Source organism: Galendromus occidentalis, unplaced genomic scaffold (genome assembly GCF_000255335.2).
Source record: "Galendromus occidentalis unplaced genomic scaffold, Mocc_1.1 scf7180000076490, whole genome shotgun sequence".
Lineage (NCBI taxonomy): Eukaryota > Metazoa > Arthropoda > Arachnida > Mesostigmata > Phytoseiidae > Galendromus > Galendromus occidentalis.
This window is the reverse complement of record NW_003804479.1, coordinates 104,863-131,418: the sequence shown is the minus strand read 5'-3', so window position 1 is coordinate 131,418 and position 26,556 is coordinate 104,863. Positions and strand designations below refer to the sequence as shown.

Here is a 26,556-nt window from a genome sequence, read left to right as displayed (position 1 = left end):
CCGCTCCGCGTTCGTTCAGCCGAGGCGATGAACTTCTCTCACGTGGATGATGAACTGTACACTACGCGTCTCCGGATATCGCGAGGCATTCGTTTGACGAGCTGATCTCTACTCTGAAGATTATCAGCAATTAGCGAATTTTCCGGAACTTCCACAGTCGGGGTAAGCGAACGGATATCTGATCCATTTGTTGACAGCGGACAAAGCTCTCAAGACAGCGGAGCCGAGAGACCGACGAATCAATCCGTCGGTCATTCGATCCGAGCACTACCGAATCACGACCCCGGTAGATAACTGAAGTGCATTAGGAGCATCGCTCTGAATTCTCCATCAACGTTCACTGATTCAGCGATCGAAGAACGAATTCGTCGGGAGCTCCAAGGCTCGAGCCGCCGCGCCGTCGATTGATAGGAGCAGCTCTCGAATAATTTCAAACGCTTTCCGCGGGAAGCCCTTCATTGATATTGAATTCGGGCGGAGGATTCGTCGCGTGAATGAACAGAAGGGATGAAGGTCCTAATATGGACGTGCGACGTCTCGAGCATCGCTTAGTCGCCGTTGAAAGCTAGGCTGCGAGAGCGAAATCGCAGGAATCCCTGGAAGCGGAAGCGTCACGCAAAACAGCAACACTCACTCATAAGGGACAGCACGCGGCGTATGCGTACCCTCGTTCCATCGCAATTTCCGCGAGACTGGCATGTAGAGCGCTCTTCCATACCGTGTGTGAGCGTACACATGCTTGACCTCGCCAGCACCACTCGGTCGCTTGTAGAAAACCGATTATTAGCAGTGTTCTCCAGCGCTCCCCAACATCCATCGTCCTCAGCTGTGTTTCCAACTTTTGTGCGGTCAGGCCGGGATCCACAATCTCGCGCTTAGGTTCGTCGACAACGTTCCCGCCACCTTCGCGGCCAACCCCGAATCATGGACGAACCATCGATTTTCCCGAGCTGCCGCCTGGGTCGAAGTCGGAGTCTGACCTCGGACGATTCCGTCGCTTGTAGACTCCGATGTATTTACCTCATTGCCCCTAATAATTTTCTCTGTACTGGAAGCTCTTTGCCCTCTTTTTCGCCCCCCTCCCCAAGAGAGGGCGATTTGTTCGCCAGCCGCTGTAGGTGATGAAGGGTAAGCCTGGGCTTAGCTTACATATTCGCTCAGCCCCACGCCTCTATGGAAGTATTTGTTCCCGGATCCTCTATTCCCGGGATCGGCGATAGAGGAGAGTGCTAGGGAGGGTGACGTTCAAGAGACCACGGCCATAGACGTTACGCGGCAGCGGATAGTGTCGTTCAACGACGAAGACCGACAGTGGCGAGCTCGCCCACCATAGCCACCGCCCCCGCTTCTCCCGCTGGTGATGTCATATTAAGGCCATGGAGCTTCAGCCCTGCTGGGAATCCATGCTTAATCTTCTAATCTAGCTTAGCTACTGCTCGCCGTTCCCATTCACTGGTGGGTGGGTAGGCCTGTCCTCTCGGCTGAATGTGTAGCAATGAGCCCCCGAGAAGAGCTGCCCGTTCGTCTCGCCGCGAATACCTGGCTCTGATTGCGGCCGGAGCGTGCAAAACTCTGCGTCCAAATGAAATTTCCAGTGAGACAGCTTATCTTTGAGATTCGTAGAAGTGGAGGTGGCGTAGACGACGACGTCGACGATGGACCCACTCCATGCCCATGTCCCCGACACCCAGTCAGTTAGCGGGAGAGCGACGGGCGAAGAAACGAGCCGCGAGCAGCGTCCGTGTAGAGATCAAGATTTGCATACTTATTAAAATCGATTTCAACAAGCTCGTCGTTGTCGTCGTCGGCGGCGGCTAGATTTTCGTCGTCGTCAGCTCGACGGCAGCGGTTTCGTGGTCGTCGTCAACCTCGCGGTGCTGTATATCGGACAGCAGAATCAAGAGTCGACTCCGCGACGACTGACTGACGGACGGACTGAGTGAGCGATAGATCCACCAATAGAAAGCCTGACCGAAAGACCGAATCACGTCCTCGCTGGAAAGGTCGGACTCGAAGTGAACTCGGAGAATTCTCCGCCACTCCGTCGTCATCGACGTAGCTCCGTTGACGAAGAAAGCGTTCTTAAAATGATATTACTATTCTTGATGCGTCCCGACGAGCTGTCTGTTTGTCTACCCTCCGACGACGACTGCGGCGATAGTTGCGGTGGCAGCGGCTGGATAGACAGAAAAAGAGACAGGACAAAGCGAAACCCTTCTCTGTTCCCAGCTCCCGCCGACTACCCGCCGCCCGTCATTTCGATCAATCCCGACCCTCGGACGGTTGCGTCCGCCGAGACGAAAAACGTTCCCATCGATTCTTTTTATACTCGTTGCTGCTTATATTTGTAAGCCCGCCGAAATTCGATTGCTCCGAAGACACTTTGGAAACTTTGAAGACTCGAAGGACACGATTACACACTTTAAAAGCGAAAGCAGCCACGTCGGAGTCGTCGACGTCCTCAGACCCCAATGACAACATCAGCGACAAAGAATTGAATGGGAGACTTTCGTAGCATTTCTCAATTTGGATTCCCTCAAAAACTCTGGGAACCGAGACAAGAGGAGTGCAGGCGGAGATTTCAGGAAGTTACCGAGCTCCCGCGACCCGACTGTTTCCGTTGCAGAATTCATACCGTCGCCGCGTTGAAGCGGTGCCAAACAGAATTTTGTCAGAACCAATCGATTCCGCGCGGCACTCGAATTCTGGCGCGAGAGAATCTGTTTGGCGCGAACTTCCCGATTTAGAGCCTCGCGCTAAACTTCAAGTTTTCCACCAGCCAGCGTTCCGACGGGCACGCCTTTGATTCAGTCGTGGAATTGAATCGATTCCGAAGTCTTCGAACGACCGTCGTACGAGGTGCCATTGAGAACGCTTGCGGAGGTTTCTCACTCAATCCGAGAAGCGGCGCTCCCGAAGAGCTGTTGAATTCTTTGGGGGCTCGCGTAAGCCCTCGGCATGGATGGTTTCCCAGACGTTTGCAGCGTATGCCTCCTCTGAGGCAACACTTGGTCATTGCATCTCCAATGGAGCATTCACACAGAACCACAAAGGTGGCATTTTTCAAACTTGCCCACAAAGCGGCCGGGTGCCGAGTTCTCGTGTTGGTCTTTGATGGCTCTCAATGTTTTCACCTTAGCGAACTCGGCGTACGTGGCTTTGGCTCGGTCGTAAGCCACGGCGTTTCCCGTCTTCCCCGCGGGTTGAGGGTTTCTCTTGTGGATGTTGCTGTCTCCTGCTGTTTGTGCAATAAATACGGGCAACAACAACAACGACGCCACCGACAACGGCAGCAGTGCGGGCAGCTACGGCAATCTCTCCCCTGTGAGGTATTCCGAGCCCCAAATTTCAGATGAATGTTCAACAGGGGACCGGATTTATTTGATAGCAGAAGAGTCGTGCCACAATCCCGCCGCCGCCGCCACCACCACCACCGGCAGTCGCGAGCGTGGCCCGGCCGTAGAGCATATCGTACTCGCTGCTTAGGGAGCCTTCGACCTGGGCGCCACCGTGCACGACGGAATTGCGTACCTCCCTCTAATGTGTTGTTGGAGTTCACCATTTCTCGTCGTTGACGTCGTCCGCGGCGGCGGCCTCGTCTCGGACCGTGCAACGCATTCAGTTCTAAGCTTGACCAATCGTTGAAGGTGAGGTGATCATCAACCGGACCGAGTGAACGGTGCCGCGTGCACCGCCAAATGAGCGGCAATTAATTTGGGCTCGTTGTTTCGTCTCGTGTAAAAATGCTTTTCCTCCTGCCCACCCCGATGCCTTTGCCCGTCTGCCTATTCCGCGCACACGGACTCGAATACAAACAGATTTAAACACGTGAGCGCACACCTGTCTGAAAAGCCCTGCGCCGATGGTGAGCGAGCGGATCGACGAGCAAAAGACCGTGGGCGAAACTACTTCTGACCAAGCGGTAACAAACGAGCCGCGCTAGTAAACCACGAAATGTTAATTGCCCTTTAGCTCTTCGTCAATCTACGTCGCTTCGTGGCTCCGTGGGCAAGCTCGTCGCCGAGCCGATACCGTTTGTCTGTCCGGAGAGCTGCGGCTGTCCAATTGTCCTGAAGGGCGACCGCTTCGACTAAACCGGAGGGATCTGATTCGCAATTTCGCAAGCGGTTCGCTTTGTTGTCGCGGATTGGCATCGGGAAATAATTCCCACAAGTTCGCCGAGGGCGGTGAAAATCTGCGTCCGAGAACTACGACGCGACGACAGGAATTAACGAGAAGTCCCAGAACGGGGGACCGCTCGGAATAGATTTTGACGGGCGCCCACGAATCGTAATCGTGTCACATCATGAAGAAAAGAAAATCAAAGATCAGAAGGTAGTTTCTAATTTATGGCGGGCCGCTGGTCTCTGACTGAGCAGACAAGCGGTGACGGTATTCATTTCATTCTTTCGAAAGTAGCTTTTTGCCCCAGAAGGTCTCGAGTCTCTCAAGGCTCCCCGGAAAAAGTATCCGACAGCTGTCGCGTATCGTGAACCAGTAATGACCGTCGACTTTTCCGTTTCAAGTGCTATCCGCGTTCCCATTCTGGATAATCCGAGCTCCGGAATAAAAAATGAAAGAGCTACTGAGCTCTAGAGGCACAGATGACCCGTCAAGGAGCAATCTTAGAAGAAAAAGCGCGAGTTCATCAAACGATAAGTGTCTTTTTTCGCAGCTCATTAGAGAGGTGTTACAACAACCACCGAAGTGGCGGCAACAACAGCGCTACTGCAGAAGTTTTTGAAAAGACAATTAGTTCCTCTTCTTCTCATCCTCGTTTCTAAATGCATTCAACATTAACGTGCCGCCAGAATGAATTTTCTACTCGAGATGAAAGCCCTGTCGGTTTCAGCCGCAGCGAGAAATCTCCCGGTTCTGGCTCTGCTAGTTTCCGTCGGCCCGGGCTTCGGGTACGTAACCGCTTTAGTTATCTCGCTTTTCGGCAACGGCGTCGTCTTCCGGCCGTCCCTTTCGCCGGCCGGTCAGTTCGTTTGTCCTTCCTTTCGTCTGTCTTCGTCGCTTGGTCCGATCTGTCAACGACGACTGTGAATTGGGGACAACACAGTTACCTTAGTTGTCGTCTTTCCTCCGTCACTTGGTCAGGCAGCCGCTGGGTCGCTCGGTACGCTCGCTCGGGCTGCGTGAGACGATTGTCCTACTCCGATGGATGTAATTGCCAAACGGCAAACTCGTCGCTTCTGCCCGCCAGACGAGCGACCGACCAAGCGAGCGGCTGACCAGCCGGCCGGCGGCCGGCAGAAGCCGTTTGGCGTGCCGGGAGCGAAGCTATCCTGCAGCCCGTTTGCCAAGCGGCTTACCATCACCGAGCGTCACCGCCATCAGCGGGGTGCTCAGATGCTCAACTTACTTTGCGCGTACACGCACGAATTTTATGGTCCGCCAGCCAGTTTTTCTGCAGCTGCTGTTTTTCTTCCACCGTGTTCCTCCTTCCACTACCCGTGTCTTGACAAACAACAACAACAACAAAGAAGCAGAAGCGGCAGAAGCATAAACAGCGGGACGAGAAATTCATAGAAGAGACCAGCAGGCCAATTTCCAGCCTAGGAGACTGGAATTTACGTCGCGAATTTTTTTCCGGCGACGTCGACGCTCGTTCTCGACGACCGCTCACGTCGCTATTCATGTCCCTCGAGTCGACATAAGTCCAATTTACGACGTCGACAACGACGAGGGTCCGATTTTTTTTGTCGTCGACGCTCCTAGTGAGATCGTTGTTGCTCATGTTGTTGTCGTCATTTCCATCCTGAACGGGCAATTAATTCATCGATGGCACCGGAGATGCTCTGGGAGAGAATTCTGTCATCTACATATAAATAAACTAGCGCGACCCGCGCGCTGTGCCGCGCCCCTGTGCACCACTTGATAAAAATTCACCAAGAAGGAACAATTTATAAGAACAGACTACATAAGTCAAAGAATCCCTCACAAATGACAACGATAAAAAAAAAGCGTCGGAACAGGGACCTAGTCTTCATATGACCTATTCTAAACGATTAAATACGTATAGCTTTTTTACGCTATACCAGATGAAGCCATTGCTAGTGCAAGCCTACCCTGAGATCGAATTCTCGCCAAGCGAAGCGATAAAAAGGAGGTTTCTTCTGTCCCCCCTTGTGCATCTAGAAAATAGAACCTTCCTTCACGCATCCTAATTGCTTCCTCGAGCGTATCGTGAACATCACGTTGTTCCGGTAACAATTTCGGGGAGATTGGTTTCCACGAATAAGGCTAAATCATGAGTCATTGTAGTTCCTTCCGCGGTCAATATCAGGATCAGAAATTCTATTTCCTGATCTATCAGTTGCGAACAATCCGAGTTGATTCAATCGTCGGTTCATAATGGATATGCACAGCGCGACCCGCGCGCTGAGCCGCGCCCCTGTTCACCACTTGATAAAAATTCACCAAGAAAGAACAATTTAACATTTTTTGATAACAACCACATAGTCATCTGTCGGCATGAGCTCAAGAGAAGATCTGAACACTCGTACTAATTCGTTGTGCCGACGCAGCATGTCCTGTAAATCTGCAACAATCTCACGGATTGTTCCACTGTTGAAACGACGCCTCTGATCGATTTGCTCGTTTGTGTCGCCCATGAAATAAATCTGAAGGAATTGGTGATCAGCCCCCGGTAGCGGCAAAAGAGACCCAGCGCGATGATATACCTGACCTTGCACTTTGAAGGTGGGCATATAATTGTCTCGGATGATTTCCGTCGCTCCGGATGATGTCATTTGGAAACATGAGTTATACTTTCGAATGTTTTTCAAAAAATGTCTTGACTGATTCGTGCTCCCAGATATTAATGTCGCTAAGGGCTCAGGCGGCGGACACAATTCAGGCAACTTGACTTTTCCTCCCGCACAGCACATGCCTGGGGTCTCTTTAGCAAATTTGAGTGCTCGGCAGAAATAACATACCTGATCCATTCTTCCTATATTCACACCACGATGCTTGCTGTAATCTATACCAGGGTCATACTCAAAAGCCGCAAGGTTCAAATCATTATGTATGCTACGCCTGACCTGAACATGCCGGGCTCTATCAGCCAACAATCTTTCCACCCGTTCGTCCTCCGTTTCCTCGGAATGGATTTGGAGAGTATGAGATTGGACCCCATCCAAGCGCGCAGGTCTTCGCTCATTCGTTTCATTAACTCGTGTCCTCGAATGCCGCAAACGGTCTACTTCCAGTTTCGCATTTCGACGATCCTCATCCTCTGTCAAACGCGCTCGCGAGTGCCATATTTTGTCAAGCTGCAGCCAGGCCGACAACACCGTCGAAAGCCCCTCGACGCTTCGGAGAGAACACGAAAGAAACTGTTAGAGTCTCAGCTTAGACATCGGATATCCCGACTGAGCTGGACTCATCACAAACCTTAAGAGCACCTACGGCACCGACAGCTAATGTCTTCCCAAAGGAGCGAGATCAGAGATTATTCCGGAGTCCGATTCCGATCGAATTCATGGAATGTCATCAAAAAATAACGATGTTAAACGAAAGAGCGCGAAACGAAAAATAACGAAGCTCCCCCAAGAGGCAATTTGAAACACGAAATGACTGAATGACGGAAAAAGGGTCCGTTCTTCTCGGATCTGATAGGCTTAAAACCTTCCCAGGTACTACGTGCCTCGTCACGACAAATTCCAAGACTAAGCTACCTTTAGTTTCCAAGAATAGGCGACCATGACAGAAAAGTGGACATTCAATTTTATATATATAGATGAACATCACCCTTAATTAGTAAGCGACCGAGCTCTAAGCGCCCACCGACTCGATGCCCCATCGGATCGATTGCCGCAGGTCGCGGTATCCGTTTTTTCGCCTTCCTTTCGCTCGCTATGCTCCTCGGTCGCAGTGTCTGCTACCGACTTTGATTGGTCGGAGTTCCATTGGCAAACTTCCAAACAGCGGAATCAGTCCGGTCCGAAAGCGGAGGGACCAACGAGAAACAGAAAAAAAAACGGAGGGAACACATATGTCTTCGACGCGGGACCTTGAAATAGTGTCCCGTTCGACGGTAGCTCTTGGCTCTGGCTATCCATCTGTCTATGTCGTTAGTTGACTGACTGGCTGGCTGGACGGGATTTTCACTGTTTGTCTCTATGGCAATCCCAGCGGGAGTCGCCGGTCATTTATTGATCAGTGAACGGAGAGGAAAAAAATGAGAAAATACAATCGGTGGCAGAGTAAAGCCACCGTGGCCATAATAGCGTACGAGGGGCTGGCTGTCTGCCCGTGACGCCAAATGCCGGTCGCTCGCCGGTTCGTTCGTTCCGTCGTTCGTTTCTGTCTGTCGATGTGGCGTAATTAAAACATGGCAGGATCAATTTAATGACTCTAGGTTCCGGGCTGTTCGGCGGACCACGGTACTCTCAATTCGGAATTTCTTCGGAATAGGGGCGATTTTTCTTCCGACGACAAATGTTGTAATGTCCAAGCGAGGCAATACACGAGGAGAATAGTAGTACTTTGTATTCAGAAAGCCTCCGATCGCCGAGGTTTCACCCGGTCGAGCTTCCGCCCGAGACTCTCGAGGGCGGGGTCACCTCGTTCGGCGATTGGACGGAAAGAGAAATCAAATTCTTGTCCTCGTTTCCGACGCCTAATTGCTCGTTCGGAATGAATTTTTCCCTCCCAGCTCCGAGAGGAGCTACTATCGAGATGAAGTTCTGTGGAAAATTGTGATGTCGAGGATTTGACTCAAGCAGGACAGGAGTCTGGCTGCGGTGACTCTAGCCTCATCTTCCATCTCAAGTCCCCTCAGAGCACTTCCACTCTCCTCATTTTCTCCCTGTTCCTGAACGAGCATCTGACTGACTGCGAGTCGCTGTAGAATTTTTTTATGAGCCACCACCATGGCGACGAATCTGCCGCCGCCGTCGCCGCTGCTGAGTCGCGATGACCGTCGCCACGCTATCATCCACTTCGGACGAATCCAACGAGCGATGTGGCTCTTATGTTCAGCTCGACTCGACCCGACTCACCCTGGCCGTCCGGCCGGCCGCTCGGGCAGCTCGATTTGACTTGACTCGACGCCGTCAAAAATTTAGAAGAGCGGCTCGACTCCTGCTCGCTCGACTACCAGTACCACCGACAGAAGCCGCGGCAGAAACGACTGAAATCTTCGGGCGAATGACTTTTCGTCGAGTCGTCGCGAACGTCATTGCCCCTATGTTTCAAAATTTCTTTCCACAGTGCTCGACTCCGATTCCGACAGGCTCCTGGCTTGCCTAACCTACATATTTTAGGACAATATATTCATATCGACGAGCAACGTAAGAATCGTCCTCATCCGGGACGAACAGGGACGGCGCCCGACTGATCGATTCTCGAATGGAAGCTTCTCGGAACAGGATGATCGCTCGGATTGTTCGGGAGAAACTCTCCGTTGGTCCCCAACGAACTAGCTAATGAACGATTCTGGGTGTTGCTTGCTGAAAATTCACGACATTGTCGTTGCGGGCGACATTCAGCGCGGAGACAAGGCAGCCAAATTGGAGAAGAACTCCACATACAGCTCTCGTCAAGGCGTCCTCGGTGTGACAGCATGCTTCCTCTTCCACTTCTATTCCTGCAGCTGCTGGTGCCGCTACTCTGGGCCGTGGAACGGAGCCCCCGACGAACGAACGAACGAATGGGCGAGCGGACGGACGGACGAAGGGGCGAATGAATGAATAGAGCGATGCCAATAAGGACCGACGAGGTCCCCAAGGATCTCGCGACAATGGCATGCTGATTGGCAGCACGTAGTGCGTGCAACACTTGTGTCTCGTCCCGCCCGTATCCGTCTTCTATGCGAGTGTCTCCAGTGTCGGCGCGGCAGCCGCAATCGCCGACCCACGAAAGAGAGAGAGAGAGAGTGAAAGAGAGAAAAAGCTTGAATTTACATTAATTCGCCCTCTATTAACTCGACTAGATTGCGCGAGAGTCTGTTTCCTTGTTCGCGAATGTTCCGGATGTTCCCCAGAGCTATTCGAGTCGACGCGAGGCCGGAACTCACAATAACTTCCTATAACACACAAGGTGGTCGGGCTCGCGCCCATTTTCCCCCGCGTTTCCTCCATTTCCCATTCTTCCGCTTCCCCGTTCGCTCTCGGCCCCGCTACGGTCCCTCGTTCAGACAATCGATAAGTTTGATTACTGATTACTATTCAGCTCGAGCGCCTCCTGTGAATCCTCTCGTTCTTCATCTCCCTCATTACTCCTGTATGCCAAGTATCTCACCGAGCTCGACCGATTCCAACGGCTTTGGCACCGACGCCGTCGCGGGAAATCGCGATCCGGCAGCATCTCCTACATCGATACGACCGGAGCGGTGGTCAGCGACAGCGGTCGGTAATGACTCGATCGCTCCCGAAGTCCCGCGAGTCCACTCGGGGGGGAGCTGCGGAAAAATCAGCGAGGCACAAATCCTTCGTCGACCATTATCACTCGAGACTAAAAACACCACCACAAGCTTCCAGTTTCATCGATCATTCCTCCGTTTGCTGTTCCCCTGGATCAGCTGAAAGCCGGCGTCGTTCATCGGCGGATCCCCAGACGAAAGTAGCTACCATACGGAGCGTATGTCGGCGAGAGGATCCCGAGGAGTGAAGAGGGCTCAGGAGCTCTCAAGGGCTTGTTTCCAACGTTTCAATCCACCTGCCGTTCGCTCGACCGTGGATATTTCCCGGCTGTTCCTCCTGTTGGTTCATTTGGGAACGAGTTTGTTTTTCTGATTCCGCGTTCGGGAGATTCTGCCTTGACTACGAAACAAACTCTCCCGATAGCTTCGTCCTTCCACCACCCTCTGCTCGTGCTACGTTTTCCATTCAGAAGCTGTCCGGCGATCTTCGTTGGGCACGGGACCCGGTTTCCGAAGGCTCGAGCTAAAGTCGAGAGAGGGCACCGTCCACCTTTGATCCGGCTCGAGTATAATCAACTTAGCCGCGCGTGGTTTTGAATACAGGGTCGAGGCTTGGTTTACCATCGAACCCCCGGCTCCGATTGGCTGCGAGAGGGAATCAAGGAGTTGAGGGGAAGGAAACCGCCGCAGAGAACGGAATCGTCATGCAGAACACGGACTGCTCGGTCGCTCCGAATGTTGTTCGAGCTTCCAGACAGGCGTCGGGAATGCGAGCGAACTGGCTCACTCCATTAGAGCGTGTTCGATTCGTGTTTTTCACGCTGCCAGACGACAAGCTCGCTCATGGGGTTCGGCTTGGCCAATCCGCATGCCAACCGAGCGACAACTGAGCGACCGGCAAGGTGGCTCGGCGGCAAACTTGCCGAAGGGCATCTTCCATCCGAACTGCCAACGGGGACACCCTCACTTACTCTATCGCCAATTAACATCGTTCGTCGGGTCGACACGAAAAAGCCTCGCTCGCTCGCTGTCCTCTCCTCGACCCCATCGTTTCCCTCTCGAGCCTCGCCGAAGTTTGCGTCCATTAAACTTCGTATCTGATGCCCCCGATGTCTCACTGACTGTCTGGAGGGCAAAAGGCAAGGCGGGAAACGTCGGACGCACGAGAGAAGGAGAAGAGGGAGATATGTATGTACGAATCTTCGTCTATCTTATACTTCGCTTGTCAGCTTCTGCCTGAAAGTAATTCAATGCGACGTCTCGAGCTTTTAGAACCAGCTGACGCAATTCAACAGTCGTCGCCGTCGTCGACAGCATTTTACTCGGCAAGCTCAATTTGCGAAAAAAAAAAGGCCCGACTCCGGAGACGTCAGATACGAGAGGGAAAGCGGATTCCGAGCTCTTCGAGGAGAGAGCTCCAACTCGGATTCGAATTAGTTCAGATGCTCCCGGAATCCTGCCGGATTGTGACAGGATGTGAAAGGATTCACATGCGGGAAAAACGCTCTCAGCAACCTAGAGCGGAAAATTCCAGGAGACCGGTGATGGAAAAACCAACAGCTGAAGAGGTGTCTCGTTACAAATCGTTCATTTTTGCAGATGATCCCGAGGGAGAGGGAGGAAAGAAAAAGGGAGAGTCATAATTTGACGATGCGTTGATGCTTGTTCGCCCGCCAGCCTGCCTGGAGGCTCGACTAACTTGCTGCATGGTCTTCGTCATAAAAAAACTGGACTTTTTTGTTTGTTCCCTACTTTTTGCTCGTAATTACAGCAGCATCAGCAGTAGCTGCTGTTGCACAAGTAGCGGCGTCTTTTGCAGCTGTAGCCGCCGCAACTACGCGCCGACAACTGCGAAAGAACCAGGGGCTCTCAGAAGAAGCTCCGAGTTTCCACGCGCCGCAGACTCCTGGGTGCCCGCTTGGACACTTCTCCGATGCTCCGACTCTGGTCGTTGTCTCGATATCCCGATACAGGTCAGGAAATCGGGCCACCAGCGAATTTGAACGCGGATATTTGGGATAATGTCCGTGTCTGAACACACGGCGAGATTTTCTCCGTTCCTCCACCGGACTGAGCACCTTATGTATTATATTTGTGCGCACATTCTAAACCGAGTTGTCGCCCGTCACGGATGCACTTGGAACCTGATTGATTGATTGATTGATTTATGCTCCATTTCTAATAGAAACCCCGACTGCGGGGGCGCGATCGCTGGAGACTATGTGACGCTTCACTTCTGGGGTGTGGGTGGCTTCGCCTCCCTTCTCTCCCAACTCTCGAGAATCCGCTTAGTATCGTTAATGATTCGCCTTTCAGACTCCTCATGTAACCCAAGCCTTTTTTGAATCTCTTCGTCACCGCATGTCCTTTCTTGGCATGCCATCAGGACGTGCTCCAGAGTTTCCTCCTGACCACAAATCCTGCAACTCGGGTCAATCTCTTCGAATCTTGACCTGAATTTCCTGGTTCTGAGGAAGCCGGCTCTGGCTTGTGCGAGCAATACACTTCCTCTGCTATTGTCGTATATGTGGTCAATGGTGCCGCATTGTTGTTTGTGTTTTCGATACCTTGCGAGGCTGGACTTTTTGTTCATGCCGTCTCTCCATTCTTGATGGACTAAATCTCGGATCTTTTTTTCCACACTCTTTTTGAATGTGTTCAGGCAGGCTTCGCCTGCTTCCGATCGTTTAACCACTATGTTATCGCAGTCATATTTCAATGACAGCGTTTTCATCCTCTCTACGGCTTTGATTTTGGCATTGTTGATGCTCATCATGGTTAGCATTTGTTTCGCCCATCTTTCGTCGGGCATCTCTTGTATGCGCTTGAAGTATGTGATTTTGCTCTTGGCTTCCCTCTCTTCGAAAGTTGACCAGCCTAGCTCTCCTTTCAAGAATTCATTGGCTAAGTTGCACGCTGGTTCTCCTAGCGCCCACCTTGCTGCTTGTCTCTGGGCTGATTCTATGTTTTTCCGTAGAGTATTCGACATGACGGTTACCGTGTTACAGTACGTTAGCGCTGGAACGCATGTGGCTTTCCACTGTATTTTCGTCGTTTCAAAGCGATTGAATTTCCACAGCACTTTAGCATGTAGTTGATATAGTGCCTTGCGCGTTTTCTCCTTCCAGATTTTTTCCTGGTCCTCGAGATAGTTTGCGTCCGTGCTTAGATGTATGCCCAAGTATTTGTAAGTTCTTTCCTTCGGGATTATCTTACCCTGAATGAATAAGTTCTTATCGGTTGTGTCGTCTACCCGATTGAATTCTAGAACCGCAGATTTGGCGGGATTGAATATGAGGCCTCTTTCCTCACCGAAGGTAGACGTGATTTGGAGAAGTTTCTCCATGTCTGACCATGTGTGTGCGATTAGCACTAGATCATCCGCAAATAGTAGTCCAGGGATTTTCCTGTTCTGTATTCTATTTGGTTGGAATATGTTTTTTGAGATCCGCACGTCATAGCCTTTTCTGGACTTGAGTAGTTGCTCTTCCAGCTCGGATATGTAGAGGATAAATAGGGTCGGCGATAGGGCGCAGCCCTGCCTTAGACCTACTGGTGTGGCGACTCTGTCCGAGTCACCTTTCTCTGTTTTGAGAATAACTGTATTCTCTTTGTATAGTAGCTTCAGTAGCTCTATGACCTCAGCCGCAGTCCGTGTTTCCTCCAGGACTTCCCAGAGTCCTTTTGTTCTGCTATTACTTTGTCATATGCTCGAGTGCTAGTCTAGGAATGTTGCTAGAAGTCCTCTGTTTTGTGCTCTCGCCATTTCTATGGCGCTTGTGAGTATGAAGAGGCAATCATCGCCTCTACGCTTGTCTCTGTACCCATGTTGCATTTCTCCCAGTATTTTGTGTTTGACTATCCATTTTTGGATTTTCTTGTTTATAATTCTGGTGAATATTCTATACGTGAGGGCCGATATAGTCAACGGTCGATACGTATGTAGGATCCCTTGTTTACTATTGGGTTTCTCAATTAGAGCCACCCTGGCCTCCGCCCATTCACGGGGTAGGAACGCCTCTCCCTTAACGATTGCATCGTAGACTCGAGCTAGATATTCACAGCCTTCGTCTCCTAGGTTTTTGAGTATTCGCCCCTGGATCCCATCAAGTCCTGCCGAGGAGTGGAGAGACACTCTTTCTAGAGCTCCCCTCACATCTTCGTAGGATATCGAGAAGTTTTTGATAGGATGGGACAGTTTGTATCCACCCTCATTGACTGCTTCTGTTTTTGTCCATCTAGAAGATCTTCGATCGTCTCGGTCAAATGACTTCGGATTCTGCTGGCTTTGACATCAAGGCCGTTCTTGTCTTTGATAGCAAGTTCTTTTTTTGTCACCATGTCGGACTTCCTGACATAGTTCCAGAAACGCTTAGCTCTAAGATTTCGTGGACATCGGACTATGTAATCATACATTTTCCTGTCCTCCGCAGCTATTTCCAAACTGATTTTTTCCGAGAGCTCTCTCTGAGCTTCTCTGAACTTTAGGAATAGTTCTTCAGCATCCTCTGCTGCGTATTTCCTTGCTTTACGCCATTCTCTACTGATGTTTCGCTTAGTTTTATCAAGGTGAGCAATCTCTCTGTTCCACAGAGCATACTTTCCTTTAATTGTGATAGCTTTTGAACTCTCTGATATTTTTGCCTTGATATTCTCCATCAAGATCTCATGGCTAACAGTCGAGTCTTTAATTAAGGCTTCACGGAGACTGTGTCTCGTGAGATTGGCTGCTTTGTCATAGTCTATGATTGTGTGTCTCTTTTTGGGACTCGCTTCTTGAATCTTTTTCTCCGTTTTCATAGATATGCTAATTAGGTTGTGGTCCGACAGGGTGCTTCGCACTCTGTCTTCATCCACTTCCATTGAGATGACTCTCTTGTGAGCAGACTCGTTGCAGAGGACGTAGTACCAAAACTGTCTTTTTTCCTTTGTTGAAGATCGCCCTGGCACTTTTTCTGAACAAGTTCAATATTGTGAGCCTATACTCGTTGGCAAACTCTCTTAGGAGGTCTCCTCTCATGTTTGAGAGGCATCGAATTCGGCCATGTGGGCATTGAAATCTCCTCCTATTATGACTGATGTGTTTGAACCCATTCTCTTGTTGAGCATTTCTCTTAGATCTTGGAAGATTTTAACAATCTCCTTCATGTTTTCATGAGGGATATATATGCTGACCATTATGTAGACTCTGCCGTTGATTTTCAGAGCATGGGCTACGAAGTATTCATATTTATCTGTCCATAGGTTCTCTCCCAGTCCCTCTGGGACTAGAATTCCCACACCTTCTTTGGCTCTCCTGCATTTTAGTCCCTCTCTGTTTGATCCTACATAGTAGTACCCTTTGAGTTTGGGGGGCTGCTCGTTCGACTGTCTGATACCCATCCGCGCTTCGCTCGTCCATTCTATCTGTTTCTATCCCTCCAGTGTTTCTCCCTCGTTCTTTCTCGCGTCTGGCAGCTCGACTGGAGCTTTTCGCCCATCCGATATCTATCCGGAGGGGCCCTTGGGCTACCTAAGAGAAGCGCACAAATAGAAGCTTCAATGAGCACTTCTTCTGAGAAGCTGCTGCTGCTGCTGCTGCTGTTGCACTCTCTCGCTGCTCCGTTCTGGCTTCTTTTGAACTTCAGGTTTTTCGTACGAGCGCCAGTCAGCCAATTGGCCGAATAAGTCGACGCCGACGACGAAGAAGTAGTCGAATAGGCAAAAGCTTCGTTGTACCAATTTCTTTCTCCGATACTTCACAGAGCCGGAGTGACAGACACATAGACGGACAGACAGACAGACTAACCGAGCGAGCGGCTACTTGGCTGACTCAGGTCGAAAAGTACAACTTCAAACGTCTCTCCCCCTACCCCGGCCAGATTTTCCTCTCGTTCAGACGACGGATCGAATACGGCCGCTGACTGAGGATCGGATGAGATGGAACCGCCCCTCTCGACGCGCCGTCGAGCGTACACCTGATACATGCACGCATACATTTTGTCTCAAAATTGAAACCAAGCGACCCCTCGAACACAACGGCCGAGAAGCCCATCGGCGACTTGAGCTCGCCGGGCTCCGACCCGAGCCCAACAGGCAGTGACGATCACGCCGCGCTGTGACTTCAGCGAAGTTCGCCAATCGTCAACGGGGGGACCGAGCTCGTGTTTGGGTCGGGTAACGAGCGCAGGAGAAGATGATGCCCAGTCGCAATCAGGTATTTCAATTACAAATTCCTTCAGGAATCGTATCTGACGACAATAAGCTTGCTTCAAGGCTCTGAATGCCGCCGTTTCCTCCTCGTGGAGAGGACGAAATCTCGGGAAGAGCGCGAAAGCAAAACCGAGACTTCGCACTTCGTACCGAAAATTTTATGTTCTCTGCCGAATTGAGGAAATTTTCCCCGATCCATCCGGAGCCGAGGAACAAAGCTCAATATGGTTGTGTTCGGGTGCTACTCAATGACTTAGGGCATCGTTGAGGTCCTACCGGTCGACGTCGTAACCGTGGCGCTAGCAATAAAAGTCGTCGTAGACGCCGCCGCCGTAGAATAGAAGCCAAACTCGTCGGAAGGAGCCAGCAACGATCATATTCCGTCTTGTTCGTTCTCTCGCTCGTCTGCTTGCCGACCGGCTCGCTCGCTCGAGATGACATGATTGTTATTACACGATTGGAGGAATAGGGGCAGCGAGCCGAACAGAGGCAAAAGTCGAAGCAGATGTCACCGCATTGGTACATCTGCCTGATCTGTCTGGTGTTCCTCTGCCTGACTACAGAACGAGTCGGATCTATTTTAATCTCCGACTAGCCAGCGACTAGTCGACCGATCGTCTGGCTGGTTGGTCAGTTGCCCGGCTCGGAGCCTCGGTCAAGCCGCTTGGCATTCGGCCAACACCTTCCTTTGACCGTGTTCGCCCCCTTCGTTTACTGCCTACCTTCCTTATTGCTTTTCGGCGTTTCGGTCGAATATATATATATCGACGGTAGCAACCTACTGTCCGTCGACGGTTCCTGGTCGCTTCAATCTCTTTGGGTGTTGTCGACGAGCCCGGGCTCGATGCATCGCTCGCGGAGACGCAAAGTGTCCTGTTCCTTCACCTCTCGGGCCTCATTCAGTCAGTCAGCTACATGGCTTGCTGGCTGGCTGCGTTGCTCGAATCCTGGACCGTGGCACCGAGGAGTATCTGGCCGCAGCACTCGAGGCATATTGAAGTGTCGAGACGGATGGAAGACAGACGGCTCCTCCGCGCAAGGGAGCGGAGATTTCCTCCAGCAGGAAAAAAAGCTAAGTTGATTTTTAGCAGCTCGACGGCCTCGTACGGTCCGAAAACAAAGTTCGTCGCTGGAAAGATTGCCTCGTTCCGTTCCGAGTCGGAGCCGGGCAATTTCTGATAGGGTTTGCGCGACTGTTTCCTCTTCCCGATAGAGTCCAGTCGGGGAATTTCCGATTCGACGCTGGGAGAACTGGTAAGGTTCTCTATTTCTTCGTCGTGGTGGGAACGCGCCGTCACCGGATCCCTAAAATATATCTGGCGCGTTGTCAGCAGAAAAAACGAAGGAGACCCCTCGAGCGAAAGCCTTAAATCCCTCGTGATCTCGAAAAGAATACTTGCGGACACTACAGAACCGCCCGCGACGTCGGCGACTTGCGCAACGGGCGAAGGATTCGACGCACGTGGTACAACATGATTTCTGTACAACATACGACCACGTCTTTCCGTTTCCCGGACAAGGAGCAGGGGGAAAATGTTCAGAAGGAGAGAGAAGCGACGTCAGAGGGAGCGAAGGGGATGATTCAGTGGAATGGGACCAAGATGTGGGCTCGCAAGGAAAGAAGGAGTATTCGAAGCGTTCACGTCTGTGGCAGTCGCTCCGTCGGGATTCCTGGGCCGGATGGGGCTGCTGGTCGACCGGGTGAGAGAGAACGCACCCGTCGCGGTAGGACCAGTAAAAGCTCGGAAGGAACCTCTCTCCAAGCTACGCGTCAGCTGATCGGACAGGGGCATTGGTGCGCACAGGACACGCAGGACAGGAGAACAGCAGGAGCAGCAACATTGTCGGCGGCGGCGCCGACTACGAAGACAAGCAGCGGGAAGCAGGACGAGGAAAAGAAAGAACAGGAAGGAACAGGACGTTTTTTCAGACGGACCAAGGTGCTGCCGAAGAATGGATCGAGGGGATGGAGGGCCTGGACCTCATCCTGGGGCGGAGGGGCTGGACGACGGCACATCATCATCAACATGATGTAAGACGGTGCAATAGCCTTCCTCGGCTCCATCTGTTTCTCCACAGAATTTCAACCAGGAACAAGGGTTACTGAGCCGGCAGGAGAGCAACAACCCCAAAGGAGAAGGCGCAATTTCATTTGGCCACCCTGCTCTTTCCTTCTTTTCTCATTTTAATACTGTCCCTGAAGCATTTAATAAGTTTCTCTAAAGTGAGCGACTCCTCCTTCTCTCCTCCGAGTTCGCTTTGGTTCTTTTCCTCTAAGGTTTGTCGCAAACCCCGGACATCGGTTCATACCGCGTAGATTCCTCTACCGTCTCCTCCTTCTTAGCTCTCATTGTGTTTTATACGTCGGATTTTATAGTGACGCACTGTTTCGTGACCTTTTCCGTATCTTTTCATGGTTCCCACTGGCGTTCCGGAGGACCGAAACACCGTCGCGAAGCCGCATCGAAACCCCAATCATTTGAAAAAGGGCACCGCTGGGGAGGATTACCTCTCGAGCGGAGCCGCCATTTTCCCGCAACCTCTTCATTCTCCGTTTTTCTATAAAATGGAAAAACACGGAAATTATTCGCGCCGTCTGTCGGAGACGCGACGCCTCGTGCTCTCGCTCTCAGAGGAGCAAGCATTGACTCCGAAATCTCGATCAGATTCCCCCCAATGTCTGCCCTTCCGCCTGTCTCAATACTCCTTCGCTTCCCTCGTGTGGAGGAGCGGAAATTCGCGAGCGTCGGGGGGCAAGGAGGCTCGAGCGCCCACACGGAGAACGTGTAACGCTCACCGCTGTCACTTGCAGGGCAACTCGAGAACGATCTCCTGACGACGCTCTTTCGAAACCTCAGATTTTTTCCTTATCCCGCAACGAGGATGTGGTTCCTCTCCCTGTCCTCAATCTTCCTCAATCCTCTGATTTCCGCGGGCCCTTACCTCTGGTGCTGCTGTCGCGGAAAGCAACAATTTGGAATGAATTCTTCCTCGTCGCCACCACGTTCGTTCATTCTGTCGTGAATCTTTCCTTTTTCACTCCTTCCTCACCCCTCTCTCCTGTTCTTCAGCTTGTCCGTTCTACGGAGCACTCCGTTCGTTCCGTCCCGCGATACCCAGGTCGCTGCTATACTCGTTCGTTCCCCTAATTCTCCATTGCCCCACTGTTCCTGGCTGGCTTCGCTAGTGCTTCTCACTGACCTGCCTTGTTCTGCTGACGACGACGACGAGGCAGACGACCACGACACCCGAGTACCCGAGACTTCATTCATTGCACGCTCCGCCGTCGCCGTTCAACTGTTTCTTTCGAGAGCGTAGCCTCACTTCTCGCTTGTTCCCAATCCCGCCTCCCGCTCTGCTCCTGCGTAGCTCGGGAAGGTCCCAGAGAAACGCAGCGAACCCTTATGCTCAAGACCGGGAGCTCAAGCCAGTCGTTCGAGCCGGCAGCTACTCCGAGAGACGTTCTCCTTGGATTTCCCTTTTCCAAATCCTGCAGCCTTCTGACATAGTGTCCCTCACACCACTGCAAGCGACGCCGCTCCAGCCTCCGAGCAAGGGAACAGCTACGAGCTACGAGCAAGGGGGATCACGGGAGATCGGGGAGGGAAGCGAGAGCTCAGGAAGTGTCATGGGAAGAGGGAAAGAAACAGGGGCCACAGGAGTCATGTCACAAGGTATTGCCTGCAGTTGTCTCAGTTGCTTCTCCGCTCGAGTGAAAATGACGCCATTTGCCGCTACTGCTTCTTCCGCTGAAACTTATTTCTTTCGTTTTTTTCGTTAAATTCGTTGTACGGTTGCCCGTCTGTTCCTCGGGGTGGTGGATTCAACAGTTTCGAGTGCTCTCACACAAAATGAAACGAGCCCCATCGCGCCTGCCCCTCTGCCAGCTATTCCCTTAACGGCAGAAGGTCTATTTCGTCTTTCTATCTACGACCCCCGTTCTCCGAAGAGGTAAAACTTGGCACGGTCGAGAGGCACACAACATGTGAAACGTTGCGCCGCCTGACCGAGGATCGTGACTCCCGTTAGTTGTTCCTCAGAGAGAAATGGAAAAAAATCGAGAGCCGGAGATGGAGACCGAGTCTGAGCAAGCGAGACGGCAGCATGTATGTTTCGGCCGGACTCTCGACCACGTCCGGTGACTTCCGGCCTTTTGCGACGGACTTCCGCTCGCCCAGCGAGGAATGATGACCGAGAGAACACAAACGCGCGCGCGCGAACACACGGCCAGGGTCACACACCGAGGAACAAAACGACGATTTCCACATAAAAGGACGACAATATGAGCCTCTCGTGATACTGTCATACCTGCGTAGGTCAGAATGCCTGAGCCGCTCCTGGGAATCAGGATCCCGAGCTTGCACCTCCGCGCGGGAAGAGTGCTAACAGAAACTCGTCAGCAACAATAGGGATCGGTAAGCGCAGCTTATCGACATATTGACATTTTCCGTTAAGCCCACGGCTTCAAAGCCGATTGAGTAGAGTCACGCATCAGGTGATCTCCGTTGTTCTCAAGACCGAAACCCCAACCGCTGCGGCGGTCGAGGAGAGCTCGACGGAGACAAAAACTCCAACACGTCATTAGGCGGCCTCCGAAGAGAGGAGCGTTATCTATCAATTCATCACTCATTCGATCAATCGATCGATCCCTCCATCAAATCACCCGTCTCGGTTCTCTCACAGCCATTCGTCTTGCTCCCAAGCCGCTCAGAGGATCAGCTCAAGCACAGAAGGGAGGGAACAGGCGAGGAGTCGGTACAGCCGACCCTGAGAGAGTAACTGATAAGGATAATCCATCCATTTGATGATCAAGCGTTGCTCGTCCGCTACGTCTCCTCACAGATTCCTGTCAGGCGCGACCTCCCAACGCCGAAAACGTGTCTTCCCCTGTCTCACTTCTTCCCGGGAAAAAAGGAGAGCAGGAAGCCACACACGGCTCTCTCATCGTCCGTCAGCACGTCTCCCCTCGACTGTCCTTCTGCGTCGAGAAGCGGAAGATTTCGGGCTCTAGGTTCGCTGCGAAGAGCCTCCGGGACATCTCCATTCTACGGTCTTGAGGAACCTGAGTCTGAGAACATACCGACCCGGGTCATTCGAACCCGTTGACTATGGGCAGCAGCGTCGAACGGACGGAAGATGGGTTGTCAGAGCGCTGTAGGTAATTTGATTTTTGCGAAACACGCCCGCCCGCCGTCCATACTGCCGGTCGACCGCGTGCTGGGCAAAAGCTTGTCCGAAAATAATCACCAACGAACTAACGAACAAATCAGCCGTCCGACAAACACTCCGGACGAGCAACCTGCCTGCCGACAGGGGGACGTGGCGGCGAGCCCGAGCTGGTAAAAGAACGGCCTAGCGCAGGATGCAAATCGAGCAAAGCACGCGACCGAAACCCCATCACGAGTTTTGTCCGTCTAGCAGATGGACGCTAACCTTTCCCCGAGTTCTGCGGAACCCAAGTTGAGGAGTTCGAGCTCGGCCCGCAGAAGTCGGGGAAATAAAATCCGTAGGTACAACGGGGCGGTCGGTGATCTAGGCTTAGACAAAGTACGGTCTCGCGAACTAGCGGGGTAATTGACAAACTAGCCACTTCAGCCCGCCGACCGGCGGGCTATTATTGCATTCTTCGCTCGCTGTAGGTACGCAGTTGACACCACAGTGACCGGAGTTCGGAAGGGCTCCGACCCCGAGTCTGATTGAAATCGTCCTGAGAGCAACGGAACCTGCCCGAGCGAAAGTCCACGTAGAGCAACGAGAGGGTACACCAGGTAGACGCGAGCGGTGCAGAAGACCAGGTCCGGTCGAGCCTCCTTCTTAAATAGGCTGGACGAGAGCCTGTGTGCTCCTGTCCCTTTACCCGTCCAAATGAAAACCCCGCCTCATTCGGTTCCCGACTCCCCGAATAAACGCTTACCCAATAAAAGCTGTTGCAGCATCGCAAGCAAGATTATTGTTCTCTAGCGAATCCTGATCGGTAGACAAGGGGTGGCGTTGTAGCCGGCGTTACTCTTGATTTCGCTCTTATTGTTGTTGTTCTTGTTGTCTAGTGAATTGCTCCGTCTGGGAGACTCTGGTGTCGAAGGGCTTGAATTGATCCCGGCCGCTGGCGCCGTTAGGGAAAAGGTGGAAACCCCGAGCCACCGGTGGTCGTATCAACGTCATCTCCCAAAGCCGCAATGGTGTCATGACGCGAGGGAGGAGGGAAAAAAAGGCATAAACCTGTCAATTTGCCAATCGTAAAAAGTAACGCAGCCCCCGCAACCCCGTTTATTGCTGACCCGCCTCTAGGTTTCCTCCGCTATTTTTCCTCGGCTATCCTGCGTGGAGGCCGCACCTTCACTCAACCGCTCTGACCATCCTCCGTGGAAAAGACGGACGGACTCGGGAGATATTTATAACAGGGAGAAGCTCCCTCTTCCCTCGAGGGAGAAAGCGTGCACGGCCCAGGTTAACTCGACCCCCTCATGAAGACGACACTCGCATTGGATTAACGGATTAAGGTCCAGCGGCAGGGCGAACCAAAAAAAAAAGGATAAAACCATAAAGGCCACCCACAACGGGCAGGGACCCGAGAGCGGAGCCCGTCGAGGGCTCGGAGAGGCGATCCGGATTGGTAGCCGGAAAGAGCCGGAGAGCGCTCCGGTGACGGTGCGAAGCAGCACGCAATCGCCTCTGAGTCAGGACGACGATGACAAACAGGACGACGTGCTCTCGGGGCGTTTCCGTTTGATATTTTAATCCGAGTTTTATTGGTTCTTTCCCTCTCATTGTCGATTTCGCGATGAGTGGGAAAATGTCGCGAGAGCGCCCTTCGCTTTCGTCCGTAATCCCAATGTCAACACTCACAATGGAATCGACTCTTGCGTTTTCTCCCGATCCCTCTCTCCTCTCGATCTTGCTAAAAGAACGCCGAGGGGAAGAGATCAGAAAGATGATGGGAACGACGGCAATGGAAATCAAACAGCCAATACTCTTTTTGTCCATCCGTTCGTTCCTTTTCCCCTCCTTCATGTCTACAATGGATGACGAACTTGCAATGTCGGCGGACCGAACAAAGCGCGGCTTCGCGCTTCTGTCCGCCGCCATTGAAAGAGTGGCACTCCTCATCGCCGTTGTCCTCGGCCTCGTCGACGTCCCCGTCAACGTCTTTGCCAGAGAGCGAGGGAGTAAACGAGCGGCGGCGGCGGAAGAATCATCGGGGCGCTCTCCAAAGCCATTTTGATTATTATCGATACCGGCAATACAGGCAGCAATAAGAACGACTGAAAGCAAAGCAATCATACTACCGTATGATACGTACGTACGTACTCAGAGAACTCGGCGAGGTCGATAAGGAACAGATACGCTCCATAGAGAATAAATGAATGCCTTCTGAGGCGAAGTTGCGGGCTCCGAGCTGCTATCTCGTCCGCAGTCTGAGCTCCGAATGAGGACAACAAGGATCAGGACGACGACGACGACAGCCGCAGAGGGGAAAAACATATCCGACGCAACAGCGTCACAACACGCTCGCATCCAAAAATTCATACCCGAGCTCGTAAAGATTTTCCTCCCTCGTCCTCCTGCTGCTTTATACCTGACTCGTTGTTTCATCGCCCTCGTGCCTTAATCCACTACGCTAAGGACACTCGACCGAACGAGGCACCGCTTGAGGAGATCATCATGAACTAACTCGAGCACTCCCAGGAATGAGATCCAGTTTCTGATCATGAGCTTCCGATGAACTGACACTTCGATGTTTATATTCGCCCATTCGATCGAGACACTCCGTTGTATTCCAAGATCTCGATTCGTTTTCGGCTCCGCCGACTGCTCCTCGACCGGTCCCGAGGTGGGACGTCGTCGAGGACCGGCTGAGAGTCGCCCGGATTTGATGGACAGACAGACAGAGAGACAGAAAGAGATGCCTCGCGAGAGATCGTCGCAGCTTTAGCATCACAAAGGCGAACGATGATCTCGGAGGCAATGATTCAGACCCACATCTCCATGACAATGCTACAACGCCGAGTGGCCACCACCGAGACCACTGAAACCGCTGGCATCGTCTCCTTCACGAGCATCGCCGCCAGAGCTCGGATCGACCGACTCTCGGCTCGACCCGAGTAGTATACTATTCCAACAGTCGGATCCGCTGGATTCGGGCTTTCACTTTCATTCTCTCTCGTCCTCGCTCCGGTCGGTCGGAGCTGCCTAAATAGAGTCTTAGCTCACTCGAGAGATACGTCCGTCCAAGCCAGCGCCCGTCCGACCGTCCGTCCGACCGGCCGTCCTTCAAGTGTTCGTCTTTTGGTATCAATCCATCTCTTTTCTTCAACGGTCGCCGCCGTCGCTGTTGTCAACGACGTCCTGGCCGTCAGGGTCGTTCCGTAGAAGTCGTTGTTGTCGTGGACGCTGTCGCACAAGAGCAACAGGATACCGGCGCGGCAGCGGCGCCGGCGATACGAGAGAAAGGAGCTTCAGCAGAAGAGAGAGCGAGGAACATCAAGAAGCCTTGTGCTCAGAGGAAGCCATACAAGGCTTTTCTCTCGCGTGTCTGTTGGTCTTCGTCTTCTCTATTTTCTTTTCTTCTTTTCTTCTCTCATTTCCCTCGTCCCTCATTCAGTGTAGTTGGGCGGCTTCGTCGGAGAAGTGTTTTCTTTATCCCCAAAACATTCCATAGGAACTTCTCCACCGATTGCAGCTCGTGTGCCCTCGCTCCGTTGCTCGGTAGGTCCACGCAGGTTTCGACCACGACGGCGTGGGCCAGTTGGGGGCGGGTGGGTTGTCGACACGGATGCACGGACGGATGTGCAAGTTCGTTTCTTCGCTCAATTAAAAGCACATCAGCAAAACGAGCCGTCAACCTGGTTGGCCTCGACCAGCCGAAAATCACGAAGCCTCCCCCGGTAGACCTCTGGTCACCGACTGTAAGTGATCTGCCAGCTGTACGAACGTAGGTCGATGGACTTCCAGCACCGCAAACCACTGACCTTAAGTGGCTATGGTAAGCCAACTTTGCCGGCCACAACACTTCGCTACAAGTGGAGGGAGGCATGGATGCAAATGTGGACGTCCCGGACACAGATACCAGCGAGCAACTCCCAATCGGTTTGCTCCCCACCACAAGCAACCCAGCGACCGGCCAAACAGTTTAACCCGATCACGAGCTGTGCTCGAAAGTCCACCCCATCGCGACCAACCCTTCGGTGCTTCTGTCGGCCGCCCAACTTCGGAGGCTTTGTTGTCTCTCGCAGCCCTCGTCCGCCGGCCGACTGTCGTGCGGTGCCGCCGTGCCTGTTCGGTCAACTATGACAAATCCTCATGGGTCGACTCTCTGTGGGGCTCCGATAAAAGACAAGAACGAGGAAAAGACCCGCCGACCCAAGCGAGCTCGGAGTTGGAACCAATGGTCGAAATTCGCATAGACGCGGAATTATATCTGTCGGGGGAACGCGGACAAAAACCATCCCGTTCAAGCTCTCCGTGCGGGATAATTCGCGTCGATCGTGAAACTCCACGAGCTGGAGACTCGCAGACAGAGAAAAAAAAAACGATGAGCCGAGGTTGCACGACGGGCAAACGACTAAATGATGAGCTTTCGCTCATTGACCGAGGTGAGATCAGATAGCTCTTCTTGATTCACGACGTGGACGACAACAACAACAATAATAACAACAACGACAACAACATTCACAGAGGCAAAGACGACACCAACAACAACGACATCGACGACGAGAGAAGAGGAATGGAGGGAGGAGAGCGAAATAAGAAGAGCTTCGAGTAAGGGCCCAACTATTTAATTAACCGAAAGAGAATCAAGCCTCTAGTCTCCTTCCCGTCTCGTCTAGTAGTCGCCGCTACCGCCAGTAACCGACCCTGTAGCAACAACGGCGGCGGCGGCAGCTTTCATGAGTAGCAGTAATGCCAGTAGAATCGGGCGGACAAGCGGGCGAAGCACCGAGCTGCAGAAGCAATCTCCTGTCCTAAGCTAGGCATGCCTGTCCGATGGTAGC

The 26,556-nt window shown here is 52.3% G+C and overlaps 1 protein-coding gene across 1 annotated transcript in view; it reads right to left on the bottom strand.

Annotated features, from left to right (window-relative positions):
* The window catches only part of LOC100902338 (latrophilin Cirl-like), an 81,855-nt gene extending 66,620 nt beyond the window's left edge, over positions 1-15,235 (bottom strand). Inside the window, exons 1-3 of the mRNA XM_029113250.1 lie at positions 14,582-15,235; positions 14,197-14,468; positions 12,731-14,061 (exon numbers count right to left, since the gene is read on the bottom strand). Of these exons, the coding sequence (XP_028969083.1) occupies positions 12,731-14,061; positions 14,197-14,468; positions 14,582-15,235 (2,257 nt within the window). The remainder of the gene's footprint in view (positions 1-12,730; positions 14,062-14,196; positions 14,469-14,581) is intronic.
* Positions 15,236-26,556: the final 11,321 nt, after the last annotated feature.